General features: G+C 39.4%; 1 protein-coding gene across 1 annotated transcript in view; it reads right to left on the reverse strand.

Moving 5' to 3' along the window:
• Nucleotides 1-27,250, reverse strand: part of LOC108882663 (plexin-A1-like) — a 244,460-nt gene that overhangs the window by 8,154 nt on the left and 209,056 nt on the right. The window contains 12 exon segments of the mRNA XM_018675321.2: nt 2,260-2,472; nt 3,707-3,876; nt 7,364-7,554; nt 9,543-9,639; nt 9,742-9,845; nt 11,012-11,171; nt 11,799-11,888; nt 11,890-11,946; nt 17,227-17,293; nt 18,131-18,289; nt 18,823-18,920; nt 22,982-23,124. Of these exon segments, the coding sequence (XP_018530837.1) occupies nt 2,260-2,472; nt 3,707-3,876; nt 7,364-7,554; nt 9,543-9,639; nt 9,742-9,845; nt 11,012-11,171; nt 11,799-11,888; nt 11,890-11,946; nt 17,227-17,293; nt 18,131-18,289; nt 18,823-18,920; nt 22,982-23,124 (1,549 nt within the window).

The following is a 27,250-nucleotide window of genomic DNA, read 5'->3' on the forward strand; positions in this document are numbered from 1 at the left end:
CACTACTACCCTACAAAGCTGAGAGGACTGTATATCATTCAATAGCATGTGAAAGCTTTAAGTGTGTCTACGTGGAAACTGAAGGATGGTATGAATATCAATATAAGGAAAAGGGTGGGGGGTCAGTAATGGGAGGGACTTCTGTATTTTTCCCCTTTTTTATGAAGGGTAGACTAAATTTTTTAGGGAGAGCAGGGAGGGTCCTTCAACTTTTTATCATTCCAGATTTATATTTTATTCCACTATTCTCTTATGAATTGTACTTAAAAAAAAAAAGGAGAAAGAGGGAGAAAGAAAAATCTGTTAACTTTTACCATTTACACATTTAATCTGATTTGGTTGGCACCATTGGTTTAGTTAATACCAACAGTCAGACATTTGATTCCATGCATATCAGCTTACAGCATCATCTAATATAATTCATATTTATCTTCATCATTTAGGATATGGGCTTTTCTGTAGTATATTGTATACTATTCCATAATAACCTGTTCAGCTGTTGTGGAGGGAAGGTTTGCACTGGATTCAGACAGCCTCTCTAGCATGGATAAAATAAATTCAAGGCCAGCTTTCAACCAGCAGCCCTTAAAAAGTGTGGTTTTGTCATGAGTGACATTTGGCAAGAAAATGATATCAAATAAATATTGTGAATCTTACATAAGAGTCACAATACAGTGAGTGCAGCAGCCTCTCAACAAAACTGAGATTGAAAAAAAGAATGACTCTATCCCTGTATTCTGTCCAACAGTATTGCTGAAATGAAATGCAAATATTGACAATATTTCCATTATTTGCCATTAGCTGCTGCCCAAGGAAGTCAGATGCCTGTCCAAGAATTTTCCTCTGGCTGCATTTTAACCATTTTGTTATATTTGCCAAAAATATATAGTTTTGAGATGGTGATTAAGTCAAGTTGAAGGTCAAAAGAAAAATATTAACAACACTGGGGAGGGCCTTGCTAAAATAATGATATATAAGATTCACCAGCCTTCCCACTCTAATAATTTCTGTACTGTCCCTGATGCTGACTGAGTGTTGACTTGCACTTATTGAGGTCCACTCTGTTTGAGCAACAACAACCTTCACATTATCGACTCAGTGTTGTTGGCTGCAGTAGAGGAGCAAAAAGCCCGGTGAATGTGAGGCAGGCGGTGAACAATACAGTATATTAAGAATATATCCTAATATTGAGCTGTACCCGAACCTGTTTGCAGAATCCATATCTCAACTATCTCAAGGTTTACTGCAGCAGGGCAGACCAGGGCTGAGTGTGGGTTAGGAGCCATAATAGAAACGAGGTTTAACTGCACCCAATTAACCCTCACCTATAAATCCTTATCTCCTACTGCCTCCAAATGCTCTCTGCAAGCCTTAGAACTTACTGTAGCACATTCAAGTATGTTGTTGTTTAAGTGCATCAGTGCTGCAGCAGGAGGGGGAAGAAGGGAATATACTTTGGACATGTCATTTACTTTGTAGCTTTTCATATCCTTATACAAATATATATTATTTTGTTTTACGTGTAATTATTCACATCAGCAGTTGATGTTTTCTGCCCTGCAAACATGACATTTTGGCAATCTGGGCATCAGAAAAATCACAGCATCATTACATGCTGTGGAAGAAGTCTCAAAGCACACAAAGAGTCTGGGAAGTAGCAGCCTAGAAAAGCTATTTAGTCACTGTTGGACTCTTCCCAAAAAGTGGAAAAAATGACTGTGGCAAGCGTTGCTGGTGCATAACTTATCTTGAGTTTAGTTAAACATTCTGGCGCTGAATAAAAGATGTAGGGTGAACCAGAGGACGTATTTCTGTGAGCCTCTGTTTGGAGAGAGAGGGCAAGCAGTTGCTACATATCCTTGAGCTTGCTTTCTTCACTTTCTTCTTTACAGGTAAAGTGGATTTGAAGAATATTTGTCTTGGATCTGAGCTCACATGGTCAAGTTTAAAATGTCACTAACAGAGCTGATAGTACTGATACTGCACTCTGTGTGTAGTGTATTTTATATTTATAAGCCTGGAGCAGGATTGTTGTAATTACAGGACATGATTGCTTTACACTAATTAAACCCTGCTCTGTAATCCACATCATTTTTCTTTGAAGACACTTTTGCCATGCAGTCAACCTTCTCAGCTTCCACCAGCTCAGACGGAACATTTTCATTTACAGTTTGAGAACTGTAGATACACTGGTAGCTAATCTCTAGTTAAATTTAGTTGATCTGAATGTCACTTAGTTTGGATTAAACTTTGACTTACCTCTCCACCCAGTTCTTGTAGTTGGGGATGTCTTTAGCGTAGAGAAGCTTATTTGAAGGTGAGTCTTTTCCCAGTTTGTGTTCTGATGTTGAACAGGAGTCCATGAAGGTCTGAGCCACCACAGACAGACAAGCGTCTGTGATACTGTTCTTATGGATGTCAAATACAAACTGGGGGTTCTTGATCACATTTACCCAGAACCGCAGAGGAAGACTGCAGAGGGCAAGAGAAAATACAAAATGGGAACATAAAATGACATAATTGTAATTAAATGTAATCTGCTGATAGCTTATATTACCATGCCCCTTGCAACAGCTGTCTTACACACCATTCAAGGTAACTGGATGCTTCACTATGTTTGCTTAATTTGCTATTGTTCATGTTGCACCACTGCTCTGATTAGTGCATTGTATGTGTTAAACCTTGCTTTTCCCAGTGGTTTATACCATTTTTGTCTTCACTTCTTTCATTTTGGCTTTCAGGCAATGAAGTAGCTGACTGGTAGAAAATGTAGTGGGTCAGAATTTTATAAAATGATCATCTTAATGCTGTGCAAATGTAGCAAAAGCTGTTAATTAAATAAATGAAAATAAATAATGTATGAAAACAAATATTGCAACACTAATCTGAAGATGTTATTAAGTCATCCAGTAAATTAGGACCAAGTGTCCGACACAGCAGCTATTTTAATTTTCTATGCATTTTGCAGACCTGGATTTATTGATTTAATGACTTTGGTACGCAGCGTTATTCACAGCAATATTTACTTTCCAGCCATGAGAAGATGGGCTATATAACACTACCATTATCACAACATTCCATTGCTTAACATACTCATTTACAAGGTCATTTAAATACACATTGACCACTAATTCCACGGTCCATCAGTGATTACTGAGCCCCCAGAAACACAGTGATTTTGGGGTTGTAACCACAGTTGGAACAAAAGGTCACAGAATGTCATCTGACTCAGAAAAATCCTTTTACCTAGTACATCCATTACAAGAGGAACAAGAGGAAATCTATGTATAACACACTGAAAATGCACTCTTTGGATGATCACAGTCAGTACTACTGGGTCTAATATAGGGCTATAAATATATAAGTCAGAAAATTGTGAAAAATGCCCATCACAATTTCCCAAAGCTCAAGGTGATGTCAATAAATGGCTTGTTCTGCCTGTACCACAGTCCCAAAGAATATTCGGTTTAAAAAGATTTGAAAAGCTGGAACCAGGCAATGTTTCATATTTTCACTTGGAAAAGAAAAGACTTAAAAATGTCTTAAAAGTCACCAAATGTCTGTCAACATATTGTTCTTGTATTTTTCATATGTGAATAAGTTGCCACCTTGGAGACAATGATCCAGTTTCTACAATACTGTACATCCATGGTAAATCATTTTTTCAGCTGCTACAGATAAAAAGAGATTCATTCGGCCCACTTACCAGTTGCTCTTCCAGGTATGTCGTACGTCATAGTCTGTGATGGAGTGTTTGTCGGCCTGCTCATCCAGGAAATCAAACATGTACTTGATGGCCAGTGGCAGTGCGCTACCTCTGTGAGCTGTGCTGAAAATGGTCTCAAACAGGTCGTCCACAAACTTCTGTAAAGTTCCCTGAAGAGTGGAATGAGGAGAGAAATCCATTTAATCTTAATCCTAGTTTCCTTTTATGCTGGTGTTTGAATGGTTCCTCTAACAGTGTCTTAATGTAGTTTAGTGTGTTTTTCATCTGTAATTTTGTATTTATCTTCTATGATTTGGTAACCAGCGTTAGTTGATAAGAATGGGAGTACTGCAATTTCCATTTTTTTTGCAGATAAATAAACTGAACCTTGGAGAGTTAATACAAGTTGACAAGGTGCAGTTTATAAACAGCATGACATAATTTGCATACACTCCACTGTAACTAAACAATAACTTGTGATTGTTTTCTGTGCACCAATAGGTGCTCAAAATGGCTAATACAGTCTTAGATAATAAGGTTTTATATTATTATATATTAGTATTTCATAGGAAGTTTGTCTGATTTCCTTTGACACTTTAATAAAGACTCACTTTGACCTTGTGTGAGTGTTTATTACCTATATTGATTTTGGTCATTTATGTTGAGAATGTTTTGTTGCTATTTGTTGCTATTCATGATCAATCCACTCACCCCTACCCTGAAAAACACCACCCAAAGTTACACATACTTTCAAATCTACCTGATAATTAGAGGAGAAGAACATCTTGTGAAATCTTACAGGGAATAAGAGAATAAACATGGTTCCACAGTGTTGTGTGACAGAATATAGTGAACTATTTCCAGTCACTTGTTTCCACAGCACCTGAATGGGCCATAAGTGTGTACATTTTTAGTATGAATGGCCCCACTGGGAATCACAGTGATAACTTTGGCTCTGTGACTGCTTCGCTCTGGCCACTGAGCTCTGCACAATCACAAACAGGAACCCCAGCTCTTGATTTGGGATGGTGCTTTCCTCCAATGACAATACTTCAACATAATTACATCAGATGTAGCTAAGTGAATTTCCCTAACACATTTGTTTGCTCGACTTCTCCATCTGGCAGAATCTATTACTGAGGAACAGGAATGAATCCTGTCCCAGTCGCGGATCAAAGTACATCTGCATGGATGAGACAGACAGACAGACAGACAGACAGACAGACAGACACAGAAAGACAGTCATAGAGAGACAAGGAGAAGATGATCTTCTCAATTGCATTTGCCTCTCTGTTTTTTCATCATGCACAGCTAAATCTTCAATCCCTCAACAAATTACCTGTCTCCTGACACCTCCTGTATCTGCCTCCCTGCACTCTGCACCACAAGCCCACCTTTTATTAATCTGTTTTTTCTTATTACGAGTGGAAATTGAAAAGCAGGCTCGCTTGTAACTGCTGCCCATTGCTATATTTTCCTCCCCTTCGTACAATTAGGAGACAGTGAACTGAGAAACGCTGAAGGAGAAATGGAAAGAAAGCTGGATTGGCTCATACTACAAGTTTCTAAGATGGAGAGGATGGTTATGGGTCTGGTTATATTTCTCTGTACATTTGTTTGTGTGTGTGTGTGTACAGTGGGTGTACTGGTAAACAATTTGGTTAGGTAAATCTAAAAAAAGATTAAGCTTTGTGAATCAAGAATATATACTCCAATTAGATATACTCCGTAAAGCTATCTAACACACCATCAAGCCTGTGGTCAAGCATATGATTAATGCTTCAGTGGCTTTGGTTACAACACTTACAGTGTTTAAGCTCAGGTTCCTTGGGTGCGGGGTACTCTGTTGATGAAAAAACTGACTCTAAACCCACCTCAAGTTGAGAGCTACACACCAGTCCTGCTACTACCAAAAATCTCAGATTTCCTGACACAAACCAAACCAATATGGTTTCAAGAGCAGTCAATCCACTGAAACTATGCTGCTGTCAGTTAGTGGACAATCATTCAAAGCAGCATGGCAAGGATAAGAGATCAACTAGGCTTCATTATGACTTAATATAACAATACTATAAGATTATACCTTCTCAAAATTTCACCAGGGTTTGTGGTATATGATGGCGTTTGTAAAATACCACACAGCATGACTAGACTACCAATCTTTTCTACTACCAAATAATAAATTAATTTTATTTTCAAATTTCTTTTTCCATTAATAAAGTAATACTTGAAGCTTGTATTTTGCTGTATTTAGTGTTGTTCACAAATATACAATGTCAACCTCTTTAATTGCCTAGCCCTATCTCAGCTTACTTAATGCAAGTGTGGGAGTTTTGGCTGAACAAGTTAGATAAAAGCCTATATTACTATAAGAAGACTGAATAATTTACTTGCATAAATCAGCCAAAAAGTAATGTCTCATCCTTTGATTTAGCATATATTACTGTAGTGGACCTAATGATCTAGGGGTTTTTTTGCAAAGATGGCAAGAATATTTACTTTGTCTGGGTTTAGTTGGGAGTGCTGCAGGCGTCAGAGTTCTCCGCTGTGCTGAACTGTTCAGATACTGCCCTTGAAGCGCAGATACAGAGGTATTTGTGAGCCACCCTAGATAATAATGGGTTGAAGTAGGTAAGTTGTCTGCATCTTGACTGATCTTTGATGCACTAAATACATAATGTTAAAATATGTCTGTGTGTATGTGTCACTTAAATAGAAATGGAGCAGTCCTTCTGTTCAGCACAACAGCGGTATCCAGCTCAGCTTCGCCTTGCTCTCTCCAACAAAGTCTGCAAGAAATCTGGGTATCGTGACTGATGACCAACTAACTTTCACTGAGCATGTCGCATCTGTGACTATGTTATGTTGCTTTGCACTATAAAACATGAGACAGATCAGATTTTATCTGACTGAATCTACCACTAAATTCCTTCTTCTGGCAGGGCTGCCAGCATGATCAGTAAAGCCTTTGTAAATAGTCCAAACTTTGGGACATGTCTGGTCTTCAACCAGCCAAAAACAGCTTGTGTCATTGCACTTTTGTCACTCTCCCCTGGCTCCTTGTTGCTGCTGGCATAAAGCTCAAGTCACTAATGCTTATCTGTAAAGTGGGCATAAGCACATCAACTTGTATGACCTTTCTCTTTCACTATGTCCACTTGTTCTTGTGTGAGTGTTTGGCAGGAAATCTCCATCCAAACTCTTCTTGTGTGGTCTCAAAAAATGTATGTAATTGTGTGTTGCTTGACACACCTGAAACCTTGTGAAAACCTTGTGCACCTGTCCATCCATTCTATATATATTCAGTTTGTTTTGGACGAAAGCATCTGCCAGGTGATTGGTGCAAATGTCAGATGTATACACATCTATCTGATTTAGGATCTTTCACAACTTAAATTTTGGTGTTGGGATTTAATACATTTTAAAACCCCTCACTGGTGTGCAGAAGTTCTGTATTAGTAGTTTCCTCTACCACTAAATAGGTGGGTCACTCTGCCTTTAAGAGCTGACAATGGTGAAAAGACTCCATTAGTCTGAGTTTCAGTGGTGGGTTTTAGTGTCCCCCAGTGGCTCAAAGTGCTGTTTGAGAAGTTTTTCCACCCTGGCTGGAATCAACTTGAAAAATACTGGTTTGTAGGTGACTGCTCTGTGCCTTACTTTTGTAGCTAGCAGCCTGGTCAGGTAGATCTCAGACACCATCTTGCTGCCTCTGTCGCCCTCCCTCTGATCTGAGTGGTCATGGTTCTTCACCAGATGCCACAGCTTGGTGCCACTCTCCAGGTCAGGGGTGATCATCGGTGTTCGGGATCGTAGGCTGTCTGGACTACTAGCCGTCCTCAGCATACTCTCTAAATCCAGACAGAATGATTTGAAAGAATGATGTCAGTTTCTTGTAGAAAACTGTGTGATTCAGTGAATGAAAAAGACTCATTTTCCTTATTACGACCATTTTAGCAGACTAACAATGACCCAAAACACAAAGTATTTCTTTAACATCTCTCCCCCTCCCTTTTCCTGTATCATCTGTATCATTTCATTATTCATTATTGGTGTGACTGTCAAAGTTGATTAGAGTAAAGCAAAGAGATGCATATCTATGACTTCCATTTAGGACTGAGGAGGGGAGAAGGTGAGGTGCATGGGGGAGATGACTATCTCCTGAGTAGCCACTGGTCTTAGGGAAGAAGGGATAGAGAATAGATAGGAGGAGAGATAAAAGCTAGGCATGCTGATGCATGTTGCAGTCTCTTTATGTTTGGTGAAAGGATGCAGGAGGAGGGGAGAGAGTGAATGTGGGGGAGATGACAGGAAAAAGAGAGAGGGTGGGCTAAATGGACAGAGAGACAAAAAGGTCAGGGGAGAGAGGGGTGAAATGGAGAGTGATGGGAGAGCACAGGACAGAAAAGTGAAAGAGGCTGAGTGGGGTGGTGTCTAGTGCTGCTCTTGCTCTTGCCAGCAGGGTGCTGAGTGGCTTTAATTCCAAACCTATCATGGCTACTGGCAGCCAACATTCTCGTGTGATCGTAAATACACATACGCTCACAAACTCATGATCACAACCAAACCACAAATCAGAACTGAACACAGAACCACACATTAAAAAAAAAAACAAAATCAGTGTAGAGCAAAGTAGTTGTAGCTATTGGTTTTAGCAGTGTAAGATTACTGAAAAGAGAAAACCTTTGATTTCAGAAACTGAATCTACCTAAACTACTTTTCTCATCACTAATCTAGCACTCAAAGTGTAGGTGCTGTGTGATACACTGATTCAGATACTTTGATTCTTATTCAAGACAAGGTGCCCCCATACTGATAATACAGAATTGGAGATATTTGTTTGAAATGGCACTTAAAGCAGCTTTAATCAATATACCGTTGAGCCATTCTATATTAACACTGCATCACATGACTACATGTATATGAAGGACCAAACAGAAGTCAGACAAAGGTTGTATTGAGCCAGTGAACATAGTAAAGCTCTGTGTCTGCTGGGTAAACATGCAGGTATTTACTACTGTATTATGTTTGCCATACTAACTTAAAAGATTATATCAGTGTTGTGTTTACAGCTTGTCTCTGCTGCCCCCAAGTGGCCAAAAAAATTCAAGATTTAAATAAATGTCCACACCAAAGGGTGAGTGGTCCTAACTACTTTTCTGGGCCCTGTAAGTCAGTGTATATAGAATAAACAGCTTTGTTGAACTTCATATTGGACACAGTATGAAAACAAACAACAATAACAACAAAAAAAGATGATCAAAAATTCAACCCAATTTTTTGTCAGGGGTAGTTTTAGAGGAAACCCTAGTTGCCTTGGGACAACAGACCAGTGATAGTGCAGCAGCAGTGCATATATGAGCGTTAATACCTTCTTAGTATCAGACAAAGGTCCTTTTTTGTTTTTAACAGGGTCATTTATCTTCCACATAGTTCAATTTTCAAGTGAGGTATACCATATTGATGCCAGGCCTCTGCCTATCCGTCTATCTGACTGCCAGGTGTTCTGTCTATCTTTCTCTCCTCTCTTTCACTTTGTCAGCTGGGGATCGAGGTGTCTACTTTAATGCCTGTCATTTACGGACCACTTGGAAATAGCAGTGGAATAGCCTTGTCCTGAGCTGATAGCAATGGATAAAAAGGATTGCCATTCACTCAGAGGGAGGTGAAAAAGAAAAAAAAACACAAATGGAGCCCAATCATGGCCATGATAAACAAAGAGAAAGAGCGAATGAAAGAAAGACAATGGGTGTGGAGGGAGGTAGGTAGTTAGAGAAATGGGGATCATTGAGAGAATGATTTATATAGGATTAAGTGAAGTGGAGAATGTGAGCCATACCGTATCTACTGAGGCTCTTGGTGAAGGTGGAGGAGTTGGAGATGTTATAGGCAGAGTTCTGCTTTGGCACCAGGGCGATCACTGAGCCATCTGTTACCTGCACATCAAAACACACACCAAAATACTCACAATGTGAAACCAACTTAGCATGTCGACTCTTGCTTGTGCCTGTTTTGAGAGCACATTAGTGCTTGTGTACCTGATAGTGAGCTAGTGTGTTGAGTCTTTTCCAGTCATTGTCAATCTTTGTTGTGACATCTTCATCTTGTAGAATGATTCTGGCCATCCGGCCCTGACGCCATTCTTCAAAAAAAAGGGGATAGAGGTTTAGATAAATGAAAAAAATAATGAATTGTTTCTAATGGTGATCTAATGTTGATCATCTTCAGCTTTCATTAATTAAGTGGTAATAGTAGTTCAAGTTAATAAACAAGAAAGTCAAGAAATCAAAACGCAAACTGTTCACAACCGTGCGCAACTGTCTGTATTTGTGGTACATTTCTTTTACTGTGGTACATTTCTTTGTCTGCATCTTTGAGTAAGTAAATAAGGAGTATTTAAATTTTTATTTTCTTTCAGCTCATTATTTTAGTTTTTAAGGCTTGCAACTTTTCCTGTTTTGGTTCACTCTCAAGGCTCTCACCAACCCTTGTTGCCAGCAGCGGCAGACAGCTGTTTCTGGCAGGAAGCTCTGATAAACCCATTGTACACTACCTGCTCACCACTGAACGCCACGACATTAGTGACTAGCTGGTGAACATATGGAGCATTTAGCAGCTAAAGAGCCAGATGTTTTCCTCAGAAATTGGTGGAGACACAGAACGTGACTCTAAATTAAGGTTAATGTTCCACTGTGTCTGCAGGATATGTAAATGAGCAATCAACTGTTTGTAGTCCCAGACTGTAGTTGTCATGTAGTGGTTTTTTGCCCTTTCCCACGAATAAAATTGAGGAATGCTGTCTTATACAAGCTATAAATAATAATTAAATAAAAACTGTAAAAATCTGTGTTGTGTCTGCTGTTGTCTCAGAGGAACAAGACAATGTCACGTTTGCTTTGACAGGTAATATCCCCTTGTCAATGTGAACATGAGCGGAAACTACGTCTAGTCTAGATAGTAGTCTGGATAGTCTGGATTTGGATTTGCAGAAGGACAGAATGAGATAAATAGTAGTAGTATGCAAAGCGCAAACTTAAGTGTGACACAAATCTACATGCCCTCTTCCACTCAGACACATCGCCTATCCTGCCACTCTCCATTACCTCTATTGCATCCGCTAACATTAGCTAGCAGTTTAGACAAGTGCGGCTATGACCCACCATCTTGACCATCTGGATGTAAATGCCTTGTATAATAATATTATGCTCAGGCTAAAACAGTGTTAAGCTGCAGTGCAATCTCTCGCCTACAGTAATTATACCTGTCTCATACAATTGGAATATGCATGCACAGTACTGTATGTCTTACCCAGGTCCATGTCAGAAGCCTTTGACCTTTGTGAGTAGGGGCTGCCCTTATACACAGCATCGAGCAGCTTCTCTTTGACCTGAGTGATGGTGTCACAGTTCAGACACTTGACCGTCACCTCAGGGGAATTCTCATTCTCTGGGTTTACACAGTGCAATGTCTGGCAGAAAAACAGGGAGAAACAAAGGGAAATAGGAAAAAGACAAAAGAAATGAAGCTTAAGTAGGGACACTGCAAGAGCACTGCCAACCAGTGAGACATTTAGATGATTGTTTAGGTACATTTGAATGTACCTGAGAGCATTTTCACACCTAGTTTGTTTGCAGCAGCTATTTTATGGCTTGGACATTTTCCTAGTCATTTCAGGCTGTTTGGGGAAATAATAACTCAGGATTCACACTTGGGTGCAGACCAAAACAACTATAGCAGATCCCTCTGACAACTAAGTTTGTCTCTGTTTCTAGTCCAAACCTGAAGTGCTTTGTTTGGACAGACAATGTGATTAACACTGAATCAGTAGTTGGGCCAGTTCAGGGCCAGATCACATCCTCCCTCTGAAGACAACTGATCCTGAAAAACTCCATGTTTACCCTGGAAGAAATCCTTCCCCACAGCAGAGTCAGGATCAATTTAAGAAAAGAAGGCTCCACATTTCTCCTGCTGATTACCAGAGAGTTTGCTTTAAAAATTTCATCACCATCAAATGTGACTAAAACTTAACAATTCATGCAGTGATTCAGACCAAAGCAGACAGACACAAGCCTCAAGACACAGTGAGTTTACTGACCAGTGTTTTGTAGTCAATCTGTTGCCTGATGAGCTTGTCCTCACTGAGGGAGTAGCGGGCTTCTCCTGTGATAGCGTCTATGGGTCCCTTTCTCCATCTGCTGCTTGATGGCACAATAAAGCATGAACAGAGGCTCCCCAGCACACTCCTAGTCAGGGAGAAAACAGGAAGAGAAGAGTTGCCAGCAGTTCAACCAAAAAAAGATTTTCCTTTCTAAAATTCTTTCATTTAAATAATTGTTAGAGGCTTGGAGAGGGAAAACAGTCCAGCAATTTACAACACAACAGCAAAGATCTAATCTTTTAGATCTTTCTTCATGACTCACAGGGGTCATGCCCCTCTGGTCGGGGAAAATAAAGTAGAAATGTGTTAAAATACAGTATTTAAATCATAACATAGTGATTCAATTTAAAGCCAGTTCATGAGAACACTTGTAAAAACACTATTTACTAACAGAGTCACTAAATAAGGTAACAGGTTGTTTTGACATGTGTGGTGCATGTGTAGAGAGCAATGAACCATACGACAAAGTGTTTTCTGCTGCTGAACTTGTTATATTGGTTGAAGAGAAGATACATTTGCAACTGCACATGTGCAATCATCCAGCAAAACAAGTTTATATGTGAGGAAATACTAATTAAAAAAAGCCCAAGTCATCTTCAGCTATGGTGAACTACTATCTGGAAACTATCAGGGAATATAAGCAGAGGGTGACTGCGATGAAATCGTGTGGAGCAGTTTGTTGCACTGCTGTATCTTTTTCTTGCGTTGTGCTGCTGAGCAGAGAGCTCTGCTAAACTAACTCTGTGCATCTTTTAATTTGCATTTTTCTCACTCTGTTTTTTCTCTTTCTCACTTGGTCTCTCACCAGCTTTTCTCAGGTGTAAAATCTTGAAATCAGATATTTCTCTCCTCTGTATTCACTGACATTCCCTGCTCTTGCATTTTGTGCCTCTGAACACGTTGCATGAAACCAAACATGCTAGTTATAAGCTCTGCCACTCACCTTCCATATTACCTGCACGAGACCTCAGTGTGGTCCTTCATTAAATAAAGATGAAAGCAATTTGACAGTTTAGTGCCTAAGACAGGGGCTGCATACCTTTAGTAAATTTCCCCTTCATTGTCTCCTGCTAGGATTTTCCCACAGCATTTATGATTTGCATAACATTCTTTAATAACTGTAACTATTTCTAAGGCCAGATGTAAGACATATGGATTCCAGGCCAAAGTGTGAGCAGGTTTCTACTCCAATAAAACACTGTAACCACCTGGAAAGGCTAACGAGTGAAACAAGCAGATTAAAAGCCTAAAATCATCAGCACGTTTCTCACTCATATTATGGAACTTTTTGGTCCAGCTCACGATGACATGTCCAAAATCCTTCTGCACTCCTTTACTTTGCATCCTTCTGCTTTGCTTAATGAGAGAGTATTACAGGCAAGCGTTCAATGTGAGTTTATCGTGCCATCACACCGTGAAGTGACAGGTTAAACAAATTGGAATTGGTGTATATTGGTATCAGATCTTAAAACCTGATACGGAGATGGTTGGGTTAACACTGCAGTCAGATCCCAGCCTGCAAGATGCAGACAGAAACGAAGAAGAAAGTATAGACAGATTTCAATACATACAGCCAAAAAGGCATTTTACACAGGTACAGCAACTTTACAAATCAAATTTTTGGAAATGATGTCTCAAAATGTGAAGGACACAGTGGTGTTATGTAAACACCTCTTCTCTCTCTGTACGTCTAGAGGACTGAAAGACAACACAGTGTTATATAAATCTTTCAGGTCTCTCCATTGTTTACATCTCACAGCTTATGTGACTAGACACAGATGTTATAAATATGTTCCCACTCTCCCTCCATCAAAGACACTTGCCAATCAATAGTGTCATTAGTCATCACTTGGCCAAGGAAAACACTCCCAACTGAAGTAGCGGCAGTTTAGAGGGGAGAGAGAGGACACATCACGGCCAATACTCGTCCTGACGAGAGTTTAATGATCGACTGTGCAGCGCTCAGGGAGATACTTCAGACTGTGGTGGTGTGTGTGTGTGTGTGTGTGTGTCTGTTGAAGATGCATGAGGTTCAGACGAGAACAGGGAAAAGTACTAATTTATCTGTCTCACCTTCAAGCACACTCAACAACCTGCTTTTTCTTTTTAACACACATTCTTTCATCCTTTCTTTGGTCTTTTTAACTTCTCTCTCCCTGTGATTCCAGCCTTCATCCCTGTACTGTTTATTCAGTCTTCCCTCTCTATTTTTTCTTCATCTCTTTCTCTTACATTCACACATACAGTATGTTCTTCCTGTTACTTCAGAGTCTGTATGTGATGCAAATATGTAGGATGTATGTGATGCCAGTGTTCTGGGTATTATGAACCTAAGACATTAGGCAGTAGTTACTGATTTTGATTAGATGATGTCTGCCTTGTTTTGGCCCTTTTTTGCCCTGATCTGGAAAAAGGTGCCAAAAGGTTGTGGAACAACCACTGTTTCATTAGGCACAAAAACTACTTAGTTAGTCTTCCTGACGCAGACTTTGTCACTCCATAAACTATGTCACCTAATTTTCACCTTTGTGTCTAACACAGTCACTAACAATAACATGTAACCACAGGCCATAATAAGCTGCTTCACAAACAACCTACGGGTTTGTTTATTACAGGAGAACAGTCTCTTCTTCTCTAGTAGCACAGCACAGCATCAGTTTTGTAATTTCTTATTTATTTATTTATTTATTTTTTACGGGGAACAAAATGTACCAATACATTTGTTAGACCCCTGAGGATATGCACAAAACATTTTGGTGAGGGATAGTGAATGTAAATAACTCACTGTTTAGCTGCTAGCTGGTTAACACAGTGGAGCATTTAGCAAGTAAGAGCCAAGAGTCACAACCAATAATAACATTAGGTACAACTGATTAATTAGGTACATGATAGATTATATTCTGTACCTGCCTAACCTACTAACCTAATGTGTGTATTGCTGCACCATTCCATCAGATGGAAATATTATAGATATTCAGTTCTTCACTTCAAACACACTTCCTCAATTTTCAGCCTGACATTTGGTATCTTTGGAAACTTTGGGATCTAAATATTTAATATTCAAAATATAGAATGCTGTTGTAATTTACTTCTATTTCTATTTCATGCCTCCACCCCCTGCTTTATCTTTTGCACTCATCTCACCACCTCAGCAGCACTGAGCAACGTCTCGCTACTTTAAAACTAATATCCCCATTGTTCTAAACACAATGACAGAAAAAAAAGGTCTGATAAACCTGTGTGAAAAAAACACATGAACACGGATGACTAATGTTGGGATTGTTTTTTTTTCCTTCTATCTATTACACTATTTTTTCTGTAATTCTTTTTCATTTATTCAACCTGTCTCCTGGAAATAACATACATCTACAGCTAAACTGTTTACACTGTGGTGGCAATGTAATCACTGGCTGGCGAAATGTTTAGAGGCAATGTTTAATTTATTTGGAATGAATGTACAGCCGCCACCCACCCCAAACACTTCCTGGTGACTCTGCTGCCTGTTTCAAAGTGCAGGACCATGATCAGCAGAGCACCAACCAGATCATGGTCTTTCCCCCTAACCCCAACGAGTCGCTGTGAGAGCCTAAACATAAAGATAAATGATGAATAGTACTGTAGTCACTACAAGTGGATATCAAACTGCAAGATCAGATATTTTGGTGGAAAACATAAATGTTGTCTGTGAACACTTTCCTGACACACTCCATATCAACATATTTGCAATTTACCAAATACGTAAATTCACAACATTTACTCGTTACATGTAATTTTGTCATAATTATGTTCGACAAAATGTATTTGCTGTTGCAAATGAGTTGCATATACATGTCATTTCATTCCTTGAATGCTCTCACCTCTGTCATTCTCGCTCCTCTTTACACATCCCTTACACTACACTACATTTCCCTCTCCCTCCCTACCTCGTTCCTGCCTCTCCTCCTCTTTCCCTCTATTCTTCTTAACTCCTAATTGTCACGTCCCCCTCTATTCCTCTTCCCTCTCCCTGCCACCTCTGATACCCACCTTTAACCCCTTTCTCTCCTCCTCCTTCCTCCTTCCAGTGCCTCACATTTTAAGAACCTTGTTAGCATCTGGGCCAATTAGGTGGGTAGTTGCTAACGAGACAGAGCGAGCATACATCACACTGTTGTGTTTTCGCTCTGGCTTTCTGCCTTCGTCACTCGGCTGCTGCATGCTTGTCTATGAAATCTGCCTTTCCTCTGCATGCCACCTTCATTAAGACACCCTAATCGTATGCTGATATTTACATTTTGAGGATGTAATGATGGAGAGATGAATAGGCTCAGATTCCTACATCGCTAACAATCAGTGGAAACTCTGGGGCATTGTGTATTTATTGTTTTCTATGTAAATAAACAGAAAAGTAAAAGGGATTTAAGTAACAGCTTAGATGCATTGTGATACATTGTGTGATAGTTACATGTATATGTATATGTATCTATAATCATGCATAATAATCATTACAATGAGAGAATGACACTGAAATTGATGTTATTCACTGCACAGTTTGCCCCTATAACTACTCAACTCTTTACATTTTTTGATTAATACGTGACTGCAATAATTATCACATCGCACTTGAGCACTAATGTGATTAGGATTATAATGTCATATGAGGACAACTTCAAGTCTTACAATTTGTAATTAGAGTGTAGAGAGGAGATGGGAAATTACTGAGAGACAGAGAGAAATATCAGAAACCATTTTCCAACTGGACTGTCTTTAAGCAGGTTCTGCAAAAGTGAGAGACAGAAAGAAGAGATGAGGGATGTCGAGGAGTGGGGGGGGGGGGGGTCACGAGCAACATGGCACAACCTGGTGAGGAAAATGACCTTAAGGCAGAGAGGGGACCGGCTGCAGAGTAATGGCAACAGAGACGACACAGATGAAAGAGAGATCAGAGGAAGAGAAGATGTGAGCTAAAAGAACGACATAAAGATCAGTGAAGAGGACGTGTCAGCTACAGTGAGATACATTATGAGAGTGGAAAAGATCTGTGGACTATAAGAATGGACAATAAAATAAACTGAGAAGACAAGAAATGCAAGCAGCTGCGAGGCTTTGATTATCTACTATATGTTCACTGCACTAGTAAGGCAAGAAAATATGCGGCTGAAAGGAAAAACCTTTTAATAACCACAGTAAGATAAATGCTATGGAGAAATAATATTAGCCAGAGGCATTTAATAAAAGTCTCTAACACACAGGCAGTGTAAATGGATTTTAAAACACTGCACAATATAAATCCACTTTAGATGATGACAATTATTTACTGTTTAAAATACACAGCAAACAGATTGAATGAAGATATTATATGATTATACCTTGTTGTTGGGCTTACCTTGAGGAACTTATACAGGAGAAATGTAAACCAGTTGGTCAGCATTTTCTCGGCGACAGACTCCGTTCTGAGACACAGAAGGGAAGAAAAAAAAACATTAACAACAAAAAAACCCAACAAACTACTGAGTAACATGATTATGGGTCCATAATTTCTTAATTTCCTGGATGTTTCTTAGAAAGATGTACATAATGTTGTACTACTCCGTTGGGTTGCTCCGTTGAAACCAGCAGATAAAAACCTTCTTTTCTTGTGACCAGGTGATGACTTCAGTGCTGACATGAGCTGTGAGCAGTGTAACATGAACTGATGGAACTGTGTATTTAAATAACATGCAACTTTCATTGCATTTCAAGGGTCATGTCTACATATTTTTTAATGCCATTTAATGGCCTTTAGTCCTGTGTGTCTTTTAACAGTGTTTGGTGGGGTTAAAGGATAGTAAGTAGAGAAATGATGTGGCAAACAATGTAAAAATAGAGACAAATGAGAAAAGTCTTGGTGTCCCTCTCTCTTCCTATCCATCATCCTTCTACCTACTTATCTATGTGCTTATCTTTGTGTTTATCTATTTTATTTCTCTCCATCTTTTTTGTCTTTTTGTGTTAGTCTATTTCTCCTTCACAGGGAAACCTTTAAAGCTGGTATAACTTGTCAGTTCCTCTGCTGAACTCAACTTGATAGATTTGTTTAAGTTGACAAAACATTATTGTAATGTTAAAATAACTGATTTAAATTCAACTTGAGAAAAGAACTTAAGATATTAAATTCTGGAAGTCTGTTAATCAGTAATTTAATAAATCTAGACTACATGTGTGTTATATTAATTGAAACAGGTTATTTGATTCCACTAAATTTGGAGTGGAGTCCATATTTATTCCCCATCTCTCCACATCGTCCTCACCTTCGGAGCAGCAGTTTGGGGTGGTTTTTGCTCTCCAGGTTTCTGTCTATCAGGTCGGACAACAGCTGTTTCAGGACTCCAGTGGCGTACTCCATCTCCCCCTGCAGGGCTGTCATGATCAGAGATGCTACATTGCCTCTGTCCCGCATTGAAAATGACCTGGAAACACATTGAAAGTCTTTAGTAAAATGTTAAATAAATATCTCATTAATGCTTTCCCCAGCTTTTGTTGAGTCACATCTGAAGCTGCTCAACAAAACACATGCACACCATTAACCTCATAACTGTTCACTTAACTATCAATGCACATTTAATCTTAATTAAATTGTGTTATAGTGATTTAGGTAAATGTTTTTTTTTTTTTTTTTAAATATAAAGTGGTTTTAATTTCCTAACCCAGAGCAAAGAACACTATACAATATACTGCACTGAATGCACAATAGATTTCACAGAGGAACTTAGTAGTTGTCAACTTGAACTATACTAGCCTCTTAAATGCTATTGTAACCTTCCTGCAATTACACAATCCTGTCCCCAGAGCTGGAAATATTCTAAATGTCAAAGCATGCATTTCTTTTTCTTTTATGTTATCTTCAAATGCAGCAGGCCTTGTTTATTCAAATAGTTGGAATTTGGGAGAAAAACAAAAAAATATACATCAGATGAAAAAACAGATAAGGAAAGATGGACACCTCTGTGCCTCCAGGGTTCGAATGAACGTCAGTAGAAAGTGCTTCTTTGTCAGTAGCTGGCCAAACAGAGTCAGTGCCTTCTCAACATTTGCCTGGACCTGAAGAAAGACACAGAGACAGATGAATTACAACAGAGACTGCTGGGAGTATAAAGCAATTTTCTGTAAACAATTACACTCTTCCTTCTGGAACATGTCATTTATTCAATAGATGAAAAAAAAAGCTGCCTTTGACAATCCTTGATTTTAAAGGAAACTACATGCTGTTACAATGATAAGTTACGACTGTGTCTTTAATGTCCCCTTCTACTCAAAAATGTGTTTTTCTTATTATTACTTTGTTTTCATGTTTGAGCATCACGGTGCAGCATGATGTATGTGCAGAGGTTGACACTAGGTTGTTTTTACAATAATCTGCTGAAGAGGGAGAGTTTCTCTGTGATCACCTTAAATCTCAGTTTAAGATGAACTTGTACGAACATGAATTTGTGACCTCACAACTTATTTAGAAGCCAATCACGGTCCAATATGCAGTTTAACCCAAGTGTGATGTGGAGACCTGAAGCCTCCAGTGCACACACTTTACAGTGAAGCAGTAGCAGACATCTTCTGAAACTAGATAAACTGAAATACTTACATATTCTTATGCTGGAAGAGGGAGTGTATGTTCAAGAATTTTAACTAGGTAATTAAACCTGTGGAAAAAAGTTTTTCATGGACACCCATGAATATAACATACAGGATAAAGAATAATGTAATGAAACTATGACTCACTCTGAGTGGAGACAGATTCTGAGCACATCTGCAAGCAGACTTTTTTTTTTCCTTCACTGTATGATGATCTAAGATTGGCTTGTAAACAGCAAGGTAACACTGATTGGCTACTCTCTCTCCCGCTGCAAGTGATTTTAGCAGACAATTTGACATAATTGTCTTCTTGACATCAGGGGGTGGATGGCTCAAAGCATCCTCAAGTTGGAAATTGGTAAGACAAGAATTTTAATCATTGGTCTTGATCAAGGACTACGCATTTTGGCCATCTGGGCTCCCTGTGTACTCATACATTGTCTTTGGCTTTTAATCTTGATCCCTGTTTGCTTTTAGACTTTGCAGTGCAATAATGTATGAAAATGTTCTAGTTTGATGGCTCAGATCTTTTGACCTTTCTTCTGACCATCTCTTCCTTCTTCATCTTCCGATGAAGAAGGAAGAGATGGTGAGGAGAGGAAGGAAGGGAACAAGCACGGGGGCATAGCAGGGCTGTGTGTGTGTGTCAGGGTTGGTGACAGAGGTGCACCCTGCTTGTTCCAGTGGCTGGCACCTGTCACTACTCATCAACAACACACTAAACCCCCTGAAGACGCCTCGCTGTCGCTCACTCGCTCTGTCTTCCTCACCGCTCTAATTCTCTCCCTCGCACTTATTGTTGACTGTTTCACATCACTGGTCTTTCTTCCATTTTAATTTCTCCTCCTCTTTGTCATTGTGTGTTTCTGTCGCACATAACACACATGCAAACACACATCATTTCCACCTCCCTCTCTCTCTCACTTTCTATTGTCATCCTTTTGTACCACTGTAACATCTATTCTTTATCTCCTCCAATGTGCCATTATTAAGTGTCTAGGCCTCTCTCTAAAGTGCTAAATGAGATTCTCAGGCCCCCAGGGTGGATACTGAGTGTGATGTGTGTGTGTGTGAAAAGAGAGAGAGAGAGAGAGAGAGAGTCAGAACAAGGGAGGATGAGAAAAAGAGACAGATGGAGATGCATGTACATACAGTACTACACAGGCAGAGTCTTCACTGAATTTCAAAGTGAGTTAGGGAGGGCAGATCCAGCTATCTGCAAGACTGTGTATGTGGGAACATGTCCTGCATGTGGGTGTGTGTGAGAGAGAGAGTGAGAGAGCATAACTGGTGTGTAGTGTGGCTGTCTAGCTTAGGGGAGAGAGCAGTCACACAGAGCAATAAAGCCAGAAGCATTGGTTTACACAGGCCATTGGATTACACCAGCAACCCCTACGGGAAATACAAAGGGAAGAAGGAGGAAGTCTAGACATAACTATAAAATACATAAGATCCCTTTACATCTATAACTGCCTGGTACCTCAAATTAAAGGTGCACAAACACTTTGGGGATTTTCGATCAGGTGACATCTTGGCCACAGTGTCAAGTCTCTAGCACAGATCTTGATCTGTTACACATGCTACATCTGAGTAAATGAAACAAACATTTCAGGACTTCTCAGGCTGACAGGATGCTCAAACCTGCAGGACACCACACTGTGCATCACAAGTGGATGAAAAAAAGCTCAATGGCTAATTTTCAAGTTTTTGTAGTTCAAAGCTCAATGGAGCGGTAATCATATCTCTTGGGAGATATGGCCTGACAGATCACATCACATAAAATGCAGTAGTTCCCTAGTTAAACTTCAATGCATATAATGTCAAAGCTTTAACCTTATTGGCTTAATCATTTTGAATTTGAAGAATGAGATGTCAAATGTAGGCTACGCTTGTTATTTCAATACATTTTTTCAATATTTCACATTTCAAGCTGCTCATTTTATTTTCAGGTTGTATCTATAGGTTGTGAACATTATTTAGCCTACCTGTGAAAACTAGTGTTTCTGGTGTCACATAATAATAAAAGGTGATAGCAGAACTTAACTTAATGCTTGAGTATTAGTTTATCCATACAATTAAATCTAATAAGGGTTAAGTTAGATGTTAGATTCATATTCCATAAAATACTGTTGAACACCTACCCTGGGATGACTTATGTCAAAAAGCTTACTGTGAGTCTATAACAGCAGTAAAGCACATAAAAGTGAAGGAAAATAAGGACTTAAATAGATTTACCTAACTGCTACATTCCTCCTAGGGGAAACTCTTTAACTAGTCTGTATTCTTTCATATTTTGTTATTATACATAGTTTTAAGTTATAGCTTTATAATCTATGCTTGAAAATATAATTGGCTTTTTTTCTGTATCCAAGGATAATTCTTTTGTGTTTAAGTAATCACTACTGTTCCTTCTAGCCAAAAATAGCAGTGGATAAATCACTAAGAATGAATCAAAAAGGCAGAAATGGCAGCTATGAAAGCTCAGAGGGCTTTTTTTTCTAGGAATACAAATCCACTTTCTGGATTAGAACGATTAAATGAAGCTGTAAAAGGTCAAACAAATTATTCCTTGACTCCAAAAAGTCAGTGCTCCAATCAAAGTCAATGGAGCAGCACCAGATTCTACATCTTAATGATACTGTTGATTACAAAATTGGCTCTCTGGTTTTTAGCTTTGGAGGAGGGTAGTTTCTGTTGACATACTATTAATTCTACTTCCCTCAGCAGCAAGACGTCTTTATAAATCTGGTGCACTATCTCCATTCAGCTGTGCTGGCAAGGTAGTTGCATGTACTGGCTTAATCAATAAATTAACAGTGATGTATAATGCAAGTAACAATCCTAGTAACCCTGAATCTTATTTCTCTCTCTCTGCTCTAATCCTCTAGCTATCTTTGCCCTCATCTTTTGCTTCATCTTTGCTATACACTCCCCCCCCCCCCTTTTTTTTACATCTTTTTATCATCATGTATCTCTTATGTAACATTTTTTTTCAGACAATTTCAAGTAATCCTCACTTTAGGACTGTACTTCCCTTCATCATGAGGATATGATGAACGTCTGTCCCATGAGATCAGACTAATGATGTTACTAAGACTCTTGAAAAGTCATTCGCATTCGCTGAGACAAGCTGAATACATTAAGGTAAAGTAGGTAAAATATAGGCTATGAGATTGCTTTAAGGTGAACCATGTGCAGAGCTCTTCTTGCTTCACATCTCAGACTTGTTGAGAGGCCTGTCTTTGATGAAACATGTCATGGGATAATAGCTACAAAGGTATTAAGCAGTAAAGCCAGGAGGACATTTCTATGCCATTAAATCCAACTTGCAAAGTACTTCTCAGAAATACTTTGCTGAATCTAACATCTTGCTGAGGTGAACTACTTGTACAAAGTAGAAGCAGATACTGAATGATCCACCTCTGATGTTAGTTTATTAGTGCAGCAGCGTGGTATTTGATTGTATTGCAGTTGATAATTTATGGTTAGTTTTTTTCAGTTTCAAGTTCAGTTGGTGGTGTACTGACCCGTACCTCCATCTCCTTGAGCACGGGATGGTCCTCAATCCCAGGGAACAAGACCCTCATTGCATAAGTCCGATAGTCCAAGAAGGGAATCCCAGCCCCGTCCAGCTCCTGAGTCAGTTCATGGATGTCTGTCTGAAGCTCAGCGAAAGCTACGAAAAAAAAAAGGCAAATGGAGAAATTGATGTCAGGATAAAGGACGGTGAATGATTGGCTTAGTAAACCTGTCCAAAAGCTCTGCTAGCAGACTCTTGACTGTACTGTAGTTTATTTTGGATCAAACAGTGTTTAACACATTTTAAACAAAATTTTCTGGTGGTGTACATTAATTTAAATGAAATCAGCAGGGGTTAAATGAATCAGAATCTTTTACCTAGAGATTAACTGTGGTGACACGTAACTTTGTTCTATTGACCAACCGCAAACAGCCTGATCTTTGACGGAATGGAGCTGTAACTTATTAGCTGTGTTGCATCATCCACTTTCTATTTAACTTTGTGTGTCTAAGTATAAACTGTTCCACAGCAGAAACCTGGTTTGTAGATTGTTATGAGACAGGGGTTAATAGTGTTTGAATAAATTGCGTGAACTTACTCTCCTAAATTTTCCACAAATGTTGATTAATTAGTTTTCTAAGAACTTGTCACTGCTAACTCCAGTGATGACTGAGGGAAGGTGTCGACAGAAATGAGCCACCTCTCTGATGTAACTTGTCACCAGCCGTTTCTATTCACTTGCTAGTGAGCACCTTGTGCAACAAGGACCTGGGCCCTTATTTATCAAACTGCTAAAAAGCATGACCTTGCCAGCATGGCTGAATTATATAGTGACAAGTTTTAGTAGCTCAGTGCTATCAATCTGTAACACTGGTGATCCCAATTTCATTCTATTATGAAAAGCAGAGGTTGGAGGGTAATTCAGTAATTACTTGATGTTCCTCCATTATGCTAGTGATTACAAAGATGGACAGTGGAAATAAGGATCACAACACAAGATTATGCTCAAAGTGTGTGACAGTGTGCCGACAGCACTGTAAACAGGATATATGGGTCAGATGAAGAGTCTGCCAGACACAAAGAAGGGAAAGCAATGCCGATAGACAGAATAAACAGTGCATAATTTCAGGTAGTCTGGGTCTTAAAGAACGGACTACATAGTAAGGCTGAAAAATAAAGCTATGATGAGGAAAGAAGCCTACACAGTCAATACAGAAGCATAAAGGGAATACAGGAAAAGGCAGCCATTAAAGCTCAGTAACAGATCCAGAATCAGCAATTCACTTACTTTTAGTTGAGAATTTTGTGACTAATTTATTTATCTATTTTTTTTTTTTTTTTAACGAATGTGGGTATGACACAGAAAGAAAAAAATCCACATTCCATTGAAAGACTGGGCTGAAAAATTGTACGGGACTGAAGTTCTTCCTCTTCTTTGCTTGTCCAAAAAAGAGCCAAACACAATGGAATAAAAAAAGGGAAAACCAGCCTGGGGAGAGAAATGCAGAACCAGGAAACAGAAAACAAAGTTCCTGGAAAGGAAAGACAATTAATTGCATGAGTGGATAATTATTAAGAGAGCGACGGATGAGTTTTCATGCATAATTTCCCCCAGCTGTTATTGGACTGCTTGGTCCACAAGAGAGATGGAGTGGGGAGGAAGCAAAGACGATAAAGGAAAGAAAAGGAAAAAAAAGAGGAAAAGAGAAGAAAGAAATATCAGGAGGTAGAGAAGTGTGGATGGTGAAACAAGGAGGGAAGGAAATCCAGGGGACAGAGGACACAAGTGATTAGGACCAAGAGGAAGAGGAGGAAGTAAAGGTCAGAGCTGTGAAGAAGTGGAAAGTAGAGTGGAGAAGTGGAGATAAAAGAGGAGAAAAAACAAGAGGCAGAGCAGAGGAGGCAGAATGGGAGATAAAGGCATAGAGGAGAGTGATGTAAAGACGAGGAGGAAGAGCAAAACGGAAAAGGAAAGAGGGAGGGTTAGATAGTGAAGGAGACACATTGCTTTCATTTTCTCCAGTCCATTATCTACTCTGCTTCTCCTGTCATCTTATGTCTCATCTTCTCCTCTATCCATTAATCCATCAGTCTTTTATTTATTACTCAAATGCTTCTGCTTAAATATCACTGAAAGATATGGGTACATTGAATTTCCCCAAATTCCTCTTCGCTTGCCAAGATTTTTTTTTGAGTCATCTGCAGAGATGTCACCGATAAGATGACCTGACAGAGCAAAAGTGATGGAACAGCAAGCACACAAACACACACTATAATGCTTGTGACCAATGAAATGACGCACATTCAATTGACTGCTGGTAAACCAGGAATGGTAAAAGAAGTTGGGAAATCCTGTTCTGCTTTGTCTTGCTATGTCTCACCTGTTGCTGTAACATGAATTTGGTTTGATGATGAGAGTTGTCTCTCATGCGGCTGTAAAAACTGTGTCCGTAAGGTCTTTCCTGGGAAAATCCTCATGTGTTTCTGATTTGATTACACACAAACAAAAAAGTCTTCAATCTACCCAAAGTCTGGGAAGTGATGTGCAAAAATGCCACAACACCGAGTGTGCTTACATTGGTGTGTAAACAATGCTTTGCCCGTGGATTTATTTGAAAGCCCATTTGGATTTTGTTTGGTCGTATGGCTTCACAAAAACATCTGTATTACCTCTCCTGAACTAAAATGTGACACTTGCCAGTTACCAGTTGTCATTTCTGATATGTAATTAATCATCCATGACTGATGATGTGCTTGTTTGGATGATAGTGTATGGTGTGATGTCTGCTTCTCACGGATGACTGAGCCAAACGTCCCCTGTCTCTTCCCCCTGAACACTCCTAGAACGAAGCTGACCTCACTCACATACACTTCTTTTCACTATCGCACACGCAGCCGACCGCCCACTTCATCTGTTCCTCCGCCCACACGCACTGTCTCGTCTCTATGGGCCAGCTGGGAGTGCAGCAGGCAGGGCGGGGTGCTTTGGAGGGGGAGGTGGGAATAAGGCCATGCTTCACTTCCTGGAAAACTGAACGCTTTTATTTCTATCAACTCTGTATGGCTTCTCTTTGAGTAAAAGAGCAGAGCTTCTCTTGTTGTGTTTCTGGAAAAATACAAATAACATCTTAAACTACAACAAAGTGAGAACACATCCCTGGAAATGTCACCTCGGTCAGAAAACATGCACTCAAAGGTTGTTGCAGGTTTTGTTTGACAACTGATCCTTGGTGGCTGATAGAGCTGTGACTCAATGTCATGACTGTAGTGTAATTATATTATAACCTTGTACCATAACTGTACGTGCCAGTGTCACTATTGAGTGTAAACACCTGGGCTGTCCTTACATCAGTCATCTACACTCCGACCTCACATAAGCCCCCCCTCACTCCCTCTCAGCTCAGGCTGTCTCTCTGTTCTCACTCATTTTATCTCTCATTTCTCTGCAAACAATCTCCTTGTTACTTTGACCTTAACCAGCCTCTCTTTTGCTATCTACACACATCACTCTGTATGCTCTCTGCCTTTCTCTGAAAATGGCGTCCATCCAACCATACCTGTGAGTGGAAGACGTCCTTCTGTACATACAGCACCACTTGGTTTACCTGACTGTATTTCTGTAATGATGGTAGTATAACTGCAACCAAACTGGCCAAGAGTTCCTTCTGTTATGTATAATCTTCTATCAGCCCTGTATTTGTATGTATAAAACAGCTTTTTTTATGTGCTATGACTCAGTTATGACGCAGTCTTGCATTTGCCTCAGTAAACATAGCCTGCAGACACCCTGTTGTCAGCGATGACGGCAGCATCCAACTGCAATCTACATTATTTTTTGGGCTATAATATACCCCTAGTATACAGAAAAATCCTTCAGCCTGCACATTCATATTCAGTCAATATGGCACTAGTCTCATTCATTACATTTGGGACTGCTGTCTAGTTTATTCATTTGAAAACGTTATTTGATGTGACCTTGAAAAAGTATAGACCCAGTCTGACATACATTAATACAGATAAATACAGAAAATCTAAAAGTTAGCCTAGCATAATTTTTCAATTCAATTCAATTTTATTTATATAGCGCCATATCACAACAACAGTCATCTCAAGGCACTTTTCATATAGAGCAGGTCTAGACCATACTCTTTAAAATAGGTATTTACAGAGAGAGACCAACAAATCCACCAAGAGCAAGCACTAGGCGACAGTGGCAAGGAAAACTTCCTTTTAAGAGGCAGAAACCTCGAGCAGAACCGGACTCAGGGTGGGCGGCCATCTG

Source organism: Lates calcarifer, linkage group LG6 (assembly GCF_001640805.2).
Source record: "Lates calcarifer isolate ASB-BC8 linkage group LG6, TLL_Latcal_v3, whole genome shotgun sequence".
NCBI classification, from domain to species: Eukaryota; Metazoa; Chordata; class Actinopteri; family Centropomidae; genus Lates; species Lates calcarifer.